This window comes from Podarcis muralis, chromosome 4, assembly GCF_964188315.1.
Source record: "Podarcis muralis chromosome 4, rPodMur119.hap1.1, whole genome shotgun sequence".
NCBI classification, from domain to species: domain Eukaryota; kingdom Metazoa; phylum Chordata; class Lepidosauria; order Squamata; family Lacertidae; genus Podarcis; species Podarcis muralis.
In genome coordinates, this window is record NC_135658.1 from 79,098,552 (window position 1) to 79,114,714 (window position 16,163).

General features: G+C 41.9%; 1 protein-coding gene and 1 long non-coding RNA gene across 4 annotated transcripts in view; one reads left to right on the forward strand and one right to left on the reverse strand.

Moving 5' to 3' along the window:
* RASA3 (RAS p21 protein activator 3) overlaps positions 1-16,163 on the forward strand; it is a 153,531-nt gene that overhangs the window by 126,173 nt on the left and 11,195 nt on the right. For 2 of the 3 annotated variants that reach the window (XM_028728031.2, XM_028728030.2), the window contains exons 8-18: positions 196-275; positions 3,134-3,238; positions 3,895-4,051; positions 4,452-4,600; positions 7,298-7,412; positions 8,964-9,038; positions 9,624-9,747; positions 11,646-11,752; positions 13,106-13,183; positions 14,697-14,774; positions 16,044-16,117. In XM_028728031.2, the coding sequence (XP_028583864.1) occupies positions 196-275; positions 3,134-3,238; positions 3,895-4,051; positions 4,452-4,600; positions 7,298-7,412; positions 8,964-9,038; positions 9,624-9,747; positions 11,646-11,752; positions 13,106-13,183; positions 14,697-14,774; positions 16,044-16,117 (1,142 nt within the window). The remainder of the gene's footprint in view (positions 1-195; positions 276-3,133; positions 3,239-3,894; positions 4,052-4,451; positions 4,601-7,297; positions 7,413-8,963; positions 9,039-9,623; positions 9,748-11,645; positions 11,753-13,105; positions 13,184-14,696; positions 14,775-16,043; positions 16,118-16,163) is intronic. The other variant, XM_077927647.1, reaches the window with a different exon arrangement.
* The window catches only part of LOC114596443 (uncharacterized), a 68,356-nt gene continuing 63,398 nt past the window's right edge, over positions 11,206-16,163 (reverse strand). Inside the window, exon 5 of the long non-coding RNA XR_013392669.1 lies at positions 11,206-11,833. This is a non-coding gene — a long non-coding RNA (uncharacterized LOC114596443). The remainder of the gene's footprint in view (positions 11,834-16,163) is intronic.

Genomic DNA, 16,163 nt, shown 5'->3' on the forward strand with positions numbered 1-16,163 from the left:
ACTTAAGTATGTATGTTCAGTAATTTATTACCTATTCTAAAAGCTTTTGGATATGGTGAAACAATAGGGGCTTTACACCTGTGAAACTAGTGCAGCGCGTAATCTGATTGTGCTTCCCTATATATAGTGACTGTTTAATGAGATTATTGTTAACTAATGAGATCCTACTATCTTAACATTTCTTACCTGCACTAGGTTACGAGACCCTGCAGCTATAACAAGAAATCTCATTTTGATATTGAAGATGCCGATGAAGTTGACAAGATGGAAATCAGGTAAATTCATTGCATGCACAAACAAAGGCACTCCCATCCCCATAAGGGTTGTGCAGAAAGTGTGAGCAGTCTCCACTTCTTCGTGACCTTAAACAGGTCATTTCTCTTTCGTATTTCTTCTCTGAGATAACTATTACTTTTGTTTCCTGGGCATTGTGCATTGAGCATTTCCAGAGCTCATTGTATTCTGAAATTATGGTATGGGTTTGAGCCCAGCGTCAGCCTACAACATGGCCAGCCAAGTTCTAGGGCCACAGGGAGACCCACCATGGCTGATGCTGCCACCCCAGCAAGCAAGCAAGCAAACAAATATTACTTTTATCGCCCAAAACCAAGGGGAGAAGAAACCTGGAAGAGGCGCTGAAGTTGTCGCTGTCTTTAGTTCATCATAATGGCTCTGGGCAGAGGAATACTAGGTTGGATGTGTGGCCCAGAGGCATTGTGGGTGAATGAAAAGGGCAGCAACTACAGTCGACAAACTACAATGTAGTCACTGCAGCTTCCGGTGACCCTTGCTAGAGTATTTGTGTACCAAATGTGAGGTAACACGTTGTCTATTGCTGTGGTGATCCAGCACAAAAAAAAAAATACTGGAACCTGAACCGACTGGTTAAAACCAGTCAGGTAGAAGTTTCATCGTCACAACAAAGGTTGTTTCTTTGTTTTGGAGCTTGATGGGTGTGTTCCGCTTCCCCTCCCCCCCCATAAAGGTTGTTTCAATTATCTTTATATGACAGAATCTGAAAAGACTCTTTCATTGTGTCTAAGAACAATACAAAGCAGTTCCGAGTCTTGTTGGGAGCACAAAGATTGTATTGTATAGAGGTTTATTAAATGATGTGATGGTGCTTCAGTGATAATAGATAACGAAACCGATTGGCAGTTGTTTGGGGTAGGGCAAACTCCCGATTTTTTGTTTGTTTTATCTTTAAATAATGAGAAGTTCTGTTTTGTAAATGTTCATTCAGTGGGTTGGATTCCTCTTGAGTGTTGATTCGCTTTGAACTTACTATTCCTTTTTTTAAAAAAAACAGCTTTTTGGTTCCTAGCAGAGATCAGCGCAGAGCAAGCAAAATGACAAGTGAATGGCTGGAGGTTAAGCCATTAAGAATATAATGTTTAGAAGGGAAGATAAAAGCTAAACTGGCAGTGTAGTGTAGTGGATATAGAGGTGCTGGTAGACCTGGTTTTAAAACCCCTCTCTTCCCCTACCCACACCAGTGAAGCTCACAGTGAGGACTTGGGCCTGTCTCCCTCTCTCTCTCTCTCTCTCTCTCTCTCTCTCTCTCTCTCTCTCTCTCTCTCATCCTAACCAACCACACCAGAGATTGGGAGGATAAAACAGGAGTGCTCCCCAAACTACGTTGGTCTCCTTCTAAGAGGGATGCAGTACAAACATGCTTTAAAATGCAAACCTATTGCAAAGAGTTGCTGTTGCTTCCTTATTTCTCAACCCACCTAGCAAGAGAGGAAACTCTTAACTTTGATTTCCACCATTCTTATCATACATTGGCTGCCTCGTGCTAAAATGGTTACTGGGTGAAACGCCAAATGGGTTCTGCTGAGCTGCTTTAGTGGTATACTTATTTTTTAACCTTCTGTTTCTTTCTGCTGAACTGGCCTACCCTGTGCTATTTTCAGCTGAGCGCTCTAGTGACTCTTTGAATACATTACTTCCTTTTAAGAATTTCTTTTTTTTTTCCCTGTTAGTAAACTAAGCCTTTAATTGCAGCCAACTCCTATTACGCAGATTTATTTACACATCGTAAAACAAATCAGTTGCATACTTTAAGAATGCTTGTCACTTCTCATATGCTTGCTGCCGTTTTGTTCTTAAGCCTTAAAATCTGTGTTTTTAATTGAAAAAGAAAACATTTGTAGGCGGAAGAAAAGCTATAGCATACAGAAATATAACTACTGGAAAGAGACCATCAGTATATCACTGACTATGTCTGCCAGTAATGCTAAACAAAGGCTTGTTGTTGGCTACAGATTATAGTTAAGAAGGCGAAGCCTTAACCACACCCCAAATTCAGATGATATACTAAGCTACCCTGAGCTAAGGTAGGAGCATAGTGGGTACAAGCTTCTGTTTGGGAGCCAGCACATTAACATCCTGTTAAATCATAGCTTGGCCTACTGTGGTATGCAAACCAGAGCATTACAGGACTCCTTATGCTATAAGCATTTCTGATCAGAATAGCTCATTATTTACAAATAAAGGGTCCCAGTACCTTCAGTACCTTAGGGCCTCATCAAACCTAAATCCGGCCCTGTTAGTGCGTCTTTGTGTAAACTTTCTCTAGCTGTGATAGGTGTGAAGTAGGACAATCTTCATTATGATTTAGGAGTCGATATCAAACTGTAATTTCCATGTAAGCATCTTTTTTAGCTGTTCAGTGCTGGGTCTCCAACCCTTCCTTGCCCACAAATATTACCATGTAGCCCAAGGTGTTTTGCCATAATGGCCCAAGACAAATAAAGCCCAGTCCCCCCCGCCCCAAAAATATTCAGTAATTATATAAATATAGAAAATTCAGGGTTAACAAAACTTACTACAAACATACAGGGGTGCAGCAAATCAATCATTATAAAATGGTAAAATGAAATATTGCAAATGCATTTTGCTGCAATATCTGATCCATTTCACTGTCTGCATCTGTGCATACAAAATCTGTGCTATCAATTCCTCCTTCACCGAATGATCCTACAGCAACGCAGACTATTTTGAACTTTAAAAGATATAATTTTCTGTCTCAGTGGTAGGTTTGGGCGGGGGACGGGGAGATGAAAGTAGTAAAGACACAGACAAACATTTCCTACTTCATATTCTCTCCCTCTCTCTGGTTATGTTACAGAGTTGACCTTTGGAATGCAAGCAACTTGAAGTTTGGAGATGAATTTCTCGGGGAACTAAGGCTACCTTTGAAATTTCTCCGGCAGTCCAGCTCTTATGAAGCATGGTACTTCATAAATATGCCTTATTCTTTGCTTCCTTCCCCATACTTTTTATCATTACAGTACTATAAACTTAAATACTGCTTATCTCAAAAAATACCTTGTTGATCTGATGATGATTATTATAACTACTACTACTGCCATTGACCCCATCATAGCTACCCAGTTTCAATATAGTAGTTGCCCAGCTATCACATGACTAGAGCTGGGCGATTTTTCAGTGCATCATCTGAAACCAGTCTGAAGTTCAGATTGTTATAACTGTTTCAGAATTTTTGAGCTGGCAATATATTGTTCAGTCCCCAGCTGCGGCCAACATAGCTCATTTCACTTCTGTGTGATGCTTGTGCCTTGCAAGGACATTCGATGCGCACCGACTCCCTCCCTCAGCAGAGGGTGCCCAAGAAGCTGGTCGCCCCCTTACCTTCGCTGGAACAAGCAGGCTGCCTGCTTCCTCCCTCCCTCCCTAGCCCAGCCACCCCTCCTTATTCCAGACATCGTGATATACTGCTACATTGTGATGGTTAGCTGGTGATATATCACGATGTCAAAAGCCAGATATCACCCTGCCCTACGTGTGACATGACATTTGTTTGACATCTCTTTAAAAAAAACCCCCTCTAAAAATCCATGTTCTATGTGTTTTTCTCCCATCTGTTAGGTATTTTCTGCAACCCAGAGATAATGGAAACAAGTCACTGAAACCTGATGACCTGGGTTCCTTGAGGTTAAATGTGGTTTACACAGAAGACCATGTTTTCCCTTCAGATTATTACAGCCCTCTTCGAGACCTCTTATTCAAATCTGCAGATCTTGAGGTAAATTTTTGCTTGCAGCTTAGCCCTGTTCCATCTTTATCCTTCACAAATACTTGACATTTTACTACAACCATAGGGGACAGTGCCCCCTACCTCCTTGCTAACCACAGTTAACAGATACTGGATTCTGGAATAATACACTTTAGCTTCCTATGGAGGCTTCCCTCCTTGGAGCAAATTTCACCACGATTAAAGTGTCCCCAAGTTTTTAAGAGTTTTCATTTTACTGCCCTCTTGTGATTAAATCACACAACCAACCCTTGGTAAGTGCCTCATAGGCATCTATGTTAAGTGAACACTGCAGCAAATATACCAAGAGCCTGGCTTGAATCAATAAAAAGTGGGTTAATTCTCTAGAGGGATACAGTCTTCAGAAGCTTTTGTTTCTTTCCGTGTTTAGCCTGTTTCAGCATCTACTGCCCATATACTGGGCGAAGTCTGCAGGGAAAAGCAGGAGGCAGCCATACCCCTGGTTCGACTCTTCTTACACTATGGCAAAATTGTGCCTTTAATCAGTGCAATTGCAAACGCTGAAATAAAAAGAACTCAGTAAGTATAGCAGTCTGCTTATTTTGACATATGTTAGACTGAATGGGAAGTGATGGCTTAGGGGCTTCCACTTAAGAGGGGGAGAAAAGAGAGCTCACCCCCCCCCCCCAGTACTACTTCTTTATAAGGGTTAGATAGCAACTATGTGTAATATGAACGAAGGCAGCGGCTGAGGGGGGAGCCCACGGCCTCGGGGTGTGTGTTTGTGTGAAATCTACATGAGAGTCATTACGGCAGGGTCAGGATAGCAGAATTTTGAACACTGCAGCTATTAGTTGAATGGTTTGAAGGAAATCAAAACACTATTCGTTTTAGGCTAAAAGGACCAGAGATAGGTTTTTGCTTTGCGGTGCAATTCTTAAGGCGTGTTTATTTAAATGCCAGTGCCTATAAAATGAATGAAACCTACTTCCAATTAGTCTTAAGATGCATTTTTTAAAAAATTGCTCATCTTACTTTAAAAGCCCCCCTCCAATACTTTGCAGCTTTTAAAATACATTTGAATTCAAATGCAGGACTTCCAGAGTCATAGGAGCCAATTCCTAGGGGCTGAGGTCCCTTTGCCCCCCAATAAAATATTTGAGGGGTCCAGGTCCCCCCCAAAGTTCATGGGCATTGCCATTCAAATGGTGTGTTGTGCTGTGTTGTGTGATCAATTATGTGGGGTGAGACTTAGCTGGCCTCCCCATATTTTATCCAAGTTGGCACCCCTGCACAGTCACTTGGGTTTTGAAGGAGGATTGGGGGGCAGCCCTATGTATGCTTTTCCTACATTATGTTTCCACTACTCAGGTATTATCCAATCTGCCCTCTGCTTGCCAGTTCAGCACTCCTTCCTTTCCTATCTGTTACACTGGTCCCTACTTCTAAATCCCCCTCGACAAAAAACTCAACTGGAATATCCTAGGGAGTCAAAGATTTTTTTGTTTTGTTTGTTTCTCTGCTCTGTAACAGAGCTCTCTTAAATGCAGAAATTTTAAAACCAGGTTTCCCTGGTTTATGAACTGAGCTGCCCCATATCACAATCTTATGTGTTGATTTCTTCCCAGTACAAAGTGTAAGGGTAACACAAGACAGAAAGCACAGCAGTACAGTATAACTTGTCCCTTCTGATGTTTTCCCGATGTCCCTATTCCTGTGAACAAAAATCTTCATGCACCCTAGACCTGGTATGGTAGATGGAGTGGCTAGCCTTGGATTAGGACTGGGGAGACCTGGATTAATAGCCCCACTCTTCCATGAAACCTGCCGGGTAGCCTTGGTAAACTGATTTACATGATTAGTGTTAGGAATCACATGAGATAACCTTGGAGAAGGAAGGGGGTGCTGATGTGATAGATAACTTATGACAGCCACAAGGCAGTACGACCGATTACTGTGTTCCATCAGGGCTGCTACTGAGCTGTGCATTTATTTGTCTTACAGCCAGTTACCCAACCATCTCCCTTTCAAAGAGGGAGCTTCTTCCTTCATTTACTTTTTCAAAAAGGATGCTCTTGTTTTGTTGTGCAGGCTTAACCGCCAGATAGCTGCTCTTTACTTTCTTCCCACCTTTTCCCTCTAATCCCATTGCCCAGAATAGAACTGGGATAGAAGAGAACACAGGTGCACCTATCTTCTATCCCGTTGCTGGGATAGAAGAAAACACACAGAATCATAGAGTTGGAAGGGACCCCAAGAGTCATCTAGTGCAGGAATCTCGGCTAAAGCATCTATGGCAGACGGCCATCCAGCCTCTGCTTAAAAACCTCCAGTGTGCATGCTTGCTTAAAGCTGGTAGATGTGCACACCAGTTTCCCTGCTGTTTTTAAGACTCATAAAGGAAAACTATATTAAATCACCTCATTTGGGAGCCATTGCGTGAGCTTCCTAGGAGCAAGAAGTGGATTGCAAACACCTGCTACTTCACTTCCTTTGTTGCATGCTGAAGTCGATGGCTGCCATTAGTCTCTACTTGTAATGAACTCCTAAGGCAGCGGATAGCAATTTTCTTATGCACATCTTAGGTCAGGAATGGGAAACCCGTGGCTGTCTAGCTATTGCCGGCTGCGGATCCCATCATTCCTGACCATAAATTGTGCTGGTTGGGGCTGGTGTGAGTTGGAACCCAACCGCAAATTCCCCCCACCCGTGTCTCTGGTCTCATTCAGAGAAGATGGTTTATGTGCATTTGTCAGGGGACTGCCATCGCAATGGGGGGGGGGCAGGGGGATACAGAGAGCCTCCCACGCTTCTGATGAGGAGCCCCTCATCGAGCAGTGGGAAAGCCACACCTCCAGTGGAGCGGGGGGGGGGGAGCCGAGCGAGGGGAGGGCTCGAAGATGCTACTGAGAGCCCAAGCGCCTCACCTAGCCCGGCCGGCCAGGAAACAGGCATGCCGTTTCCGTCGCCCAGTTTGCGCAGAGGGGTGAAACGTAAGGAGGGGAGGCGGAGATTTGGGGTGTCTAAGTTCTTATGCTGGGGGGGGGGGACTGGAAGGGGCAACTCCTGGAATCTGCAAGTGACTAAGACGGACATGAACTTTGTGGTTCTGCACTGTAAATAGTTTACACAAAAACCTGCAGAAGACAGGTCGGAGTCCTGAGCAACCACCTCACCACCTGACAAGCATTCAACTGCTCCAACTGCTGCTTTTATTTCACCATGTTGGTGGTTTATCAAAAGAAGGCTAAATGTTTGGAAACCCTCTGCTTTCAGAGACCCAAACACCATTTTCAGAGGAAACTCATTAACTTCCAAGTGCATTGATGAAACCATGAAACTGGCAGGGATGCATTACCTTCAAGTAACCCTGAAGCCAATTATTGACGAGGTAAGAGCACATTCACAAACCATGTACAGTCTTTGAAGAGACGCATGCACATGGTCTGTCTTGTCATTGTTCCACGGGGCTTATGCCTAAGGTTTAGGAGGTTATGACAGACCCATGTGGTAGTTACTTATCTAGTGAGTCAGTCATAACACTTGAATACCATGGATTTGTATGAAATTAATGTTCTGCAGTGCCCCTCAGATGCAAGCCTTGCATTACAAAAGCAAAGCATTTTGATTCTGGATAGGCATATAATGTGCATAAAAAAAAAAAAGAAACAACTCATTTGAATTTGTGATTATTTTTAGAGGGTGCACGTGTTTTTGCTTGACACTCCAGCAGCATTTCATTATCTCTGCTGCGCAGTTAGCCTGTCCTCCTAATGTCACAAATAAACAGACCACAAATTTCTTTTAATTGATTCAGCACTTTCCTAACTGATCTGAAAATGCCACAACTTACCAAGAAGTCGTGTGTGTGTGTGTCCCCGCCGCAACTTTAAAAATAGTTTTGCAACATTGTTCTTCATAAACAAAAGGGGAGATCGGAAAATACTGTTTCCTTAAATACTTACTTGGTGTTAAGAGAGCCAGTGTGGTGTAGTGGTTAAGAGCGGTAGTCTCGTAATCTGGGGAACCAGGTTCGCATCTCCACTCCTCCACATGCAGCTGCTGGGTGACCTTGGGCTAGTCACACTTCTCTGAAGTCTCTCAGCCCCACTCACCTCACAGAGTGTTTGTTGTGGGGGAGGAAGGGAAAGGAGAATGTTAGCCGCTTTGAGACTCCTTATGATAAAGGATATCATAAGTGATAAAGCGGGATATCAAATCCAAACTCTTCTTCTTCTTCTTATCTCCTTTTTAGCCATAAATTAATTTTTCACTGAAGTTCAGTGCAGATACTTATGTTAGCATTAGCTGGCTCCTTGGAAACTATGGTTTCTAAATTGGTAGCCAGCCCCTCCTCCCTCCCGCTTTAATTCCCCCACCTTCCTTCATCTGCTCTAACCAAAATACAGGTTGTACACCTGTACACATTTACCTGAGAGTAAATCCATTAAACTCTCTGTGGCTTAATTCTGTGTAGATGTGTATAGATGTGTGCTCTTAGTGTTGTAATGTCAACACTAATTACATATAACAGTGTTTATCTGTAATGTCACTAACCATGGTCAGTTGAGGACTTCCCATCTTAACCAGTATATTAAACCAGGGTTTGAAGTATGTTTGTTAAATTTTCTTGACGAGGCAGCCATGGTTAGTGATGTTGAATTACTGAGCCACATGTAAAAACATAAGGAAAAGACAGAAACTCACTTGACTGGGGCTTATTCCTGATTTGGGGGGGGGGAAGTTTTGTTTTATATAGCGAAATTAATCTTCAGAGGAGCTAAGAAAAAATTAATTCTATGCTGTAAAAACAAAACAAAAAGCTAACCAGCCCAAAGCTGTTAAATTGCAATTTGTTAAATAAATAACTGATTCTAAGGGGTCAAATCTCACCCAAAGATAATTCAGTATATTGATTTTGAATTATTTCAATTTATTCTAGATTTGCCAAGTTCATAAATCTTGTGAAATTGATCCTGTGAAGTTGAAAGATGCTGAAAATTTGGATAATAACCGGGTATGCAGTTCATTTTGTAGATGAAAGCCCAGGTTTCCAGTTAATTCACTTACTACTGTCTGATATGCATTTAGCATCAGTTGTGTGCTAGGTGCTATACAGGCCATCTTTTGCAGCTGGGTTAAGTGGCAGTGAGTAAATGTGCTACTCTTCTATACAATACTGGGCTGTATGATATATCTATAACAGTTTCCAGAAGTTTTCTGGCAGATATTGCCATATAAATACAACAATATAAATTCAACAGATATTGCCATATAAATACAACTGTTTCATATGTTAACATGTCCATATATAAAACAAAGTAACATGCTGATGATAATGTCAGATGATATCTATGTGGGTTTTCACTGCACTGATTCACACTGGAAAGTTGCAATTTCGAACATGAAAAGTGGGTTGTGTACACAGCGAAACAAAGCAAAAAAAATTTTTTCACACATGTAGGATCATTTCACATGTCAATTATATTTGGGCTTCCTTCATGCAAGCACCTTATTTGTGGGTATCTCATAATACGTGATCTTAGGTTAGAAGTGCTTGCACGGTTGTTTTATCTATTATTATTATTTTTCCCCCTCCTAGGAAAATCTTAGGCAATATGTAGACCGGATTTTCACAGTCATTACAAAGTCTGGGGTCCGTTGCCCTACAGTGATGTGCGATATCTTTTTTTCACTGAGGGAGTCCGCTGCCATACGCTTTCAAGGTACGTTCCTGTGTAAAGTTAAAATTGTAAAACCTCGGAAAATAATGTTAAGGTGATTATCACAGTTGCACCAGCCAGAACACTACACACTTCTAATGTATGTGCAGTGATTGTGTGCTGCTAATAGCCTGACTATGACGTGCTGCACACGGTGGGTCTCTGTTGTGAAGAAGTCAGGCTCCAGTTCTTGAAGAACTCTGGCTCTTTCTCCGAGTTATTCCAGCCCGCCAACCCAGTGGTTTCTTTCATTTTCCATTTTCACCTTAAGAACAGTGTAAGTTGCTGAGTTAACTCGGGTCACATAAGTTCTACCCCTAGCCATTGACTGAGGGCCAAACTACACATTACTCTCAAGGTGTAGCATGCAGCTATTTCTCTGGTTTTTCTTAAATTAATTACAGGTGTGTAGGGAGGGGGCTTGTTCTCGAGACTGCAGAGCATGGGTTGTGGAAGTTTATCCCTGCCCTCCCCAGCCACAGCCCCTTCCACAGTGCCCCCCTTCTCATACACAGCTATGAAGCTAAACAAAATATTTTTCATTTGGGACTTTTTTTTAAAAGTAAGCCTTATGCTGTCCCAGTAACAATCACCCCCTCTCCAAGCCTGTAGGTAACTACAGGTTACAGACCCAGAAATAGTACCTCAGGTTAAGAACTTTGCTTCAGGATGAGAACAGAAATCATGGCACAGCAGCAGTGGGGGACCCCATTAGCTAAAGTGATACCTCAGGTTAACAACAGTTTCAGGTTAAGAATGGACCTCCAGAACGAATTAAGTTCTTAACCCGAGGTACCACTGTACAGAAAAACATGAGCCTGAATGCAACACATTAAACGTAACATGTTGCTTGACCGGTGTTAGAAACTAAGATAAATAAGCTAGGTGCCAAATGGCTCCTTAAACCAGGGTTACAGTTGCCAAAACAGAATGCCTAGTTGCCATTTGGGGGCTAGACGGCTCAAAAGTAGTATTTTTCAATACGGCTTTTTGGTTCCTGAAATTCATTCAGATTGTGCAGATAAAATGTAATGGATAGAATTCTACAGGATATGTTGTTAGTGTCAGGATCCTTCCCACATGTCAAAAAAGGTTATAGTGGTACCTTGGGTTAAGAACTTAATTCGTTCTGGAAGTCCATTCTTAACCTGAAACTGTTCTTAACCTGAGGTACCACTTTAGCTAATGGGGCCTCCCACTGCCACCACACAATTTCTGTTCTCGTCCTGAAGCAAAGTTATTAACCTGAGGTACTATTTCTGGGTTAACAGAGTCTGTAGCCTGAAGCGTCTGTAACCTGAAGCGTCTGCAACCCCGAGGTACCACTGTATTTGTGTTCTGTTAGCCCAAAAATGGAAAACAAGTGAGGTCCCAACTAAAGAAGAATGGAAACGTAAACTGATGGAATATGCGCAGCTTGCAGACCTAACATATAGAATAAGAGAACAAGAACAACATACGTTTAAAGAAGATTGGAAAATGTTTATTGATTATATGGGGGGGAATTGTGTATACTTGAAAACGTTGGAACCGTTAAGATAAATTCAACAGTGTAAATAAGTTGTGATGGATGTAATGGAATACTGAATGGTTTATGTAAAATATGCAGGGATTTGTGCTGTGCCAAATGAACCATGGAAAGAGAAGATGGGAAGTCATTGATATTTTAAAGTTGTTTAAAATAATATTCTAAAATGTAAAACAGAAAATTTAATAAAAATTATGGGGGGGGGGGAGAAAACAGTCAAGATCCAAGGATCCCCTGGCATGCACCTCCAGATGGTAGAGATGTTGGGTGTAATCCTGGCACCCAGGCGTCTTTACTCACTCTTTGTGACTTTATCTAAAGCTTTTTAAGCATGGAATTGTAATGGGTTTGTGTTCTGTTTTTAAAATTGCAGATGATCCAGATGTTAGGTATACAGCAGTAAGCAGCTTCATTTTTCTGAGATTCTTTGCACCTGCGATTCTTTCTCCAAATCTCTTTCATCTTACACCTCATCACCCGGTGAGTGTTGCATCTTGCCGTCCTCTGCTGGAAGCCCTGTGCCTTGCTTTCCACTGTTGGCAGTTTTTCTCCAGTCTGCCTCTTGAGTAAATAAAGATAAAAAGTTGTGCCTGGTTATGTATACACAACCGATGAATCCTTTTCATTTTGGACATGTTACAAGGCGCACAGAGACAAGAAGATTTGACTGCAGGGCCTTAAAACCTCAACCAGTTGCAAGGAAGATTCTGTCTCTTTGAAACTCCTTCTCCTCGCAATAGTTCAAGAGCATTAATGGCCAATCTGACAATGTATGATTTCTTTCCATAGCTGTAGCTCTGAACTATGAAACATCAAGTTAGTGGATGGCACAGAGCATTATAAGAACGCTGGGTTGCATCCAGTGATACCGTTCCTCAAATAGGAGGTGTCCTTCCATTCTTTGGAACAGAAGAGGAGGAGGCAAGATTTTTGCAGCCCCTGAAAATCATCTCCAGAGGGTTAGGGAACTCTTTAGTTTGGGAAGTTGGTAAAGCAGTTAAAACTCCCGCCACCTCCCCTTCCATTAGCAGATGCCTCTGCTAAATCAAAAACAGTTCTGTGGTCAAGACTCCTAGGGCACTATCAGAATCATCCCTCTGTTTTTGAAGATGTTGTAGAATGCTACCATTCCTAAGAAAATGACAATTATTCCTTTTTCCTTTTTTAAACGAGTAATAACTGCACTGGAAATCATATTTGTGACATGCTGCTAGACCAGTTCTGCTCTCACAATAAATCAAAGAGATCTTGCTAGATAAGAATTGCCTTTACGTGAAACCAAGCTGAGCCCACCTTTCAGATGGTGGGCTGGAAACTGCTTTACACTGGTTATAGGTGAACCCCACCTATAGGTTTATGTTTCTATGAGCTCTCAAACAGCTTCTAAAACGAGTTTTAATACCTACCGATAAGAAATAAAAATATAGTAAGTAGATCTTTTGTTATGTTTAAAGCACCTTAAGGCTTCTGTTGAGAGCCTAATAATTTCATTTCCTTGTTTGTTCCTTCAGAAAGTGCTTTTGAAACGAATAAATAAGAGGTTCTGAAGGAGTGGAGGAACCCTTAGAATTCCCACAGAGAGATCAGGAATTTATCCAAACATTCAGCATGCACTTGCAAATTAGGTGAGGAGGCTGGAGGACCTTTTCACTTGCAAGAGGTTGAACTTCAGCCCTTCCTGTCTCTTCCAGCTTCGTTTCTCTTGTGCTCCAGGGCAGGGGAGTGCTTTATTCTATGTGTAAAATAGAAACAAGCATGGAAGTGTGGCGCAGCGTTTGTGGTCTCCTGCGCTCTTTAACTATAATACAATGGTTTTCTCCTTTTCCTTTTCAGGATCCACAAACCTCAAGAACTCTGACGCTCATTTCCAAGACCATACAAACATTAGGCAGCTTATCGAAATCTAAGTCTGTAAGAATTTTGCATTCTTTCCCCCCTCCCTTTTCTGGGTTCTTGGGCATTCCCACCCACCTTTTAAATGGGTGTTCAATTGATTATGATGATGGAGCACAGCCCTTCTCTGTGAGGGCACAGCATCCTTGTGGAGACGCATCCTCAAAAGGGAACGATACAAACCTATGTCCTCTCCTCTCTGCACATGTTTGGGCAATGCGCCAGGCACTTCTAGGGAATGCCAATTCCACCTCCTGTATCCCCATCATCCAGCCTTCCCTCTTTAGTTGGTTGTCACATGAATATGAGCTCTAATGTTCCTAGACCAAGGAGGGAAATACACTAGGCTATGTGTTCAGGTATTCAAGGAGCATGATCTGTGATCTAACAGTTCCCTGGGCTGGTGAAAAAAAACTTCTGAGAACTGCTTCATGTGACCGCTCAACACGGCCAGTCATATTTTTTCTTGCCGTTGAAGTTTGCTTCTACTATACACATCATGTAAGGAGTTGGGACACCCATTTGTGGTGAAGCCTTGCAAAAAAACCCCACGCATTTGGCAAGAGAAAACAGCAACCCAGGCCAGAAAAAAAGTGGTGCCTGCCTACATTTGTTTATTTTGCAATACTTATATACCCCGTGATTGTAATAAAAACTGCAAAAACCCCTAAAAATTAAAACATTCAAACTATCAATAAAAGACTGTTAAAAACAGGTATATAACAACAATCTATGATAATTAAAGTCAACAGGAAGCAAAATTAGTTTGGAAAACCTACCAGCATTCTACATATCAGGATAGGCTTGCCCAAATGAAAATGTTCTAAGCAGGCTCTGAAAACAGCACAGCGAACGGACCTGCCTGATGTTAATAGGCAGTTTCAGAGTGGAGGTGATGCCACACTGAGAGTGTTCTTAAAATGAGTACACACTGAGTTCATACAGTGAGTCTCATATAAGTACAAGTGCACATACAGAGTTCATGTGAATTGTTTGTGAGTTTGGCCATTAAATCGCTTGTGGACTGCATCTTTTGCCTTCTCTACCAAGCCCCGATTGCCAGTTTAGAATGAATGGCTAATCTGAGTAAACAGAGTTTGAATTATATCCAAAATTTAAAAGGAAATGTCTTGATTTGTGAGCTTGGCATGTGCACCGATACCTCTGCCCTCCCCAAAAAGTCTATGCTACAAGGAAAATAGACATACAGTGGTACCTCTGGATGCGAATGGGATCCGTTCCGGAGCCCAGTTCGCATCATGATCAGAATGCAACCCGCGTCTGCACATGCGCATGACGTCATTCTGAGCATCTGCACATGTGGCAAAACCCAGAAGTAACCCGTTCCATTACTTCCGGGTCGCCATGGGACGCAACCTGTAAGATTTAACCCAAAGCGACTTTAACCCGAGGTCTGGCTGTATATCTATGAATGAATCAGTCTTAAGCCTTTTGCTGACTTTGGCGTTTTGAACTTCTGTGTAAATTGTCATATTTCAAGATAAAAACCTGGTGGTGGTTTGTATTTCAGGCCAGTTTCAAGGAATCATATATGGCAACATTTTATGACTACTTTAATGAGCAGAAATATGCAGATGCAGTCAAAAATGTAAGTATTATCAACAAACTCTTGCATACTTTGTAGGCTTAATAACATCAGCCAGTTGAATAAATACTTAATTAGTTGCATATCTATATCCTGAAGAATCAGCTAAAAATGAAAATTAAGCATGCTGAAAGAGAAGAGGTTGAAAAACATGAGAAGTATGTCTATGATTGTGCTTTAGGACACAGATTTGAGGTTTTGCCTCCATCCATAGGCCTCTTAAGGGTTACAACAAGCTATGTGGAAAACATATTGTGGCGTCATTATTAGCGCCATACCAAAATCTGCCCTCTAGTTTCTGAAAAGTTTTCAGCAGGCGTGAAAAAAGCTTCCTTTTTATGTCTTTTCAGAGTGTTATAGAATTTCTTTAGATTGATGATGAGTCTGGGGTTTTGAGTTTCACTTGCCATTGCGAGGTGGCCAAGGGTGGTGTGGGTGTTTTTCTTTCCAGTAAACATCTCTCCAGCAATCCGCAGCCTCCTTAGCTGCCCTCACTTTCCAATATTTTTTTTAAAAAAACAAAACAAAACATGGGAGGAGTTACTTCACGACGACTTTGAAGTGCAGGCACCTGGGAAGGTTGCAGAGTGCAGACAACCAGAGAGATGATTTGTGGATACAGACACCATTTGGTGACCTAGAAATTAAGGTCAGCACAACAAAAATCCGGCATCCTACCCATGATATAAGGGTATGTATCTCCCCTTCATAATCAATCAGCAGTTCATTCAGGCAGCAAGCCTTTAGATCACATATGGGTAACACACAGGCTGCACAACACTTGCAGATTCTCCCTAGGTTATCCAGCCGCCGCCGCCACCTCTTGTCCCATGCTGGGAATCACGCCCCTCTCAGCCCACCAAACAGCTGTGGGAGGTGTGATATTCAGAGAAGACAATATTGAGTTAGAAGGACCAGCCGGGCAGCTTGCTATGACCTTTGAGAATGTCTGAAGGAGGTCTCTGTGAGGGGAGTTACATCTGTGTGTACACATATGTTTCTGCAAATGTTGGCAGAGCCGAAGGGCTGAGTTATATATCCGATATGAAGACCTACAATATGATTCAGCGTAAGGCACTAATCACATTTAATTTGGACATGGATCTTTGATTTGCTGGCATATCAAGCTTTTAAACATTCTTTTTCTTCTCATTAAATGTCAAATAATTAACCTTGTGAAATTCAGGCGTTTCCATTTGTGCTTTTTTTTTTATCAGCTCTGCCAACTGGTACGAAATCCTTATTTCATATATATATATTTTCTCATCCAAGTTCTTAGATTTAATTTCATCCTCTGGAAGAAGAGACCACAAAAGTATAGAGCAGGCGATACTACTTAAAGAAGGGTGAGTATGCATCAGGCTTTAAAAACAAAACAAAACCTGGAGCAAA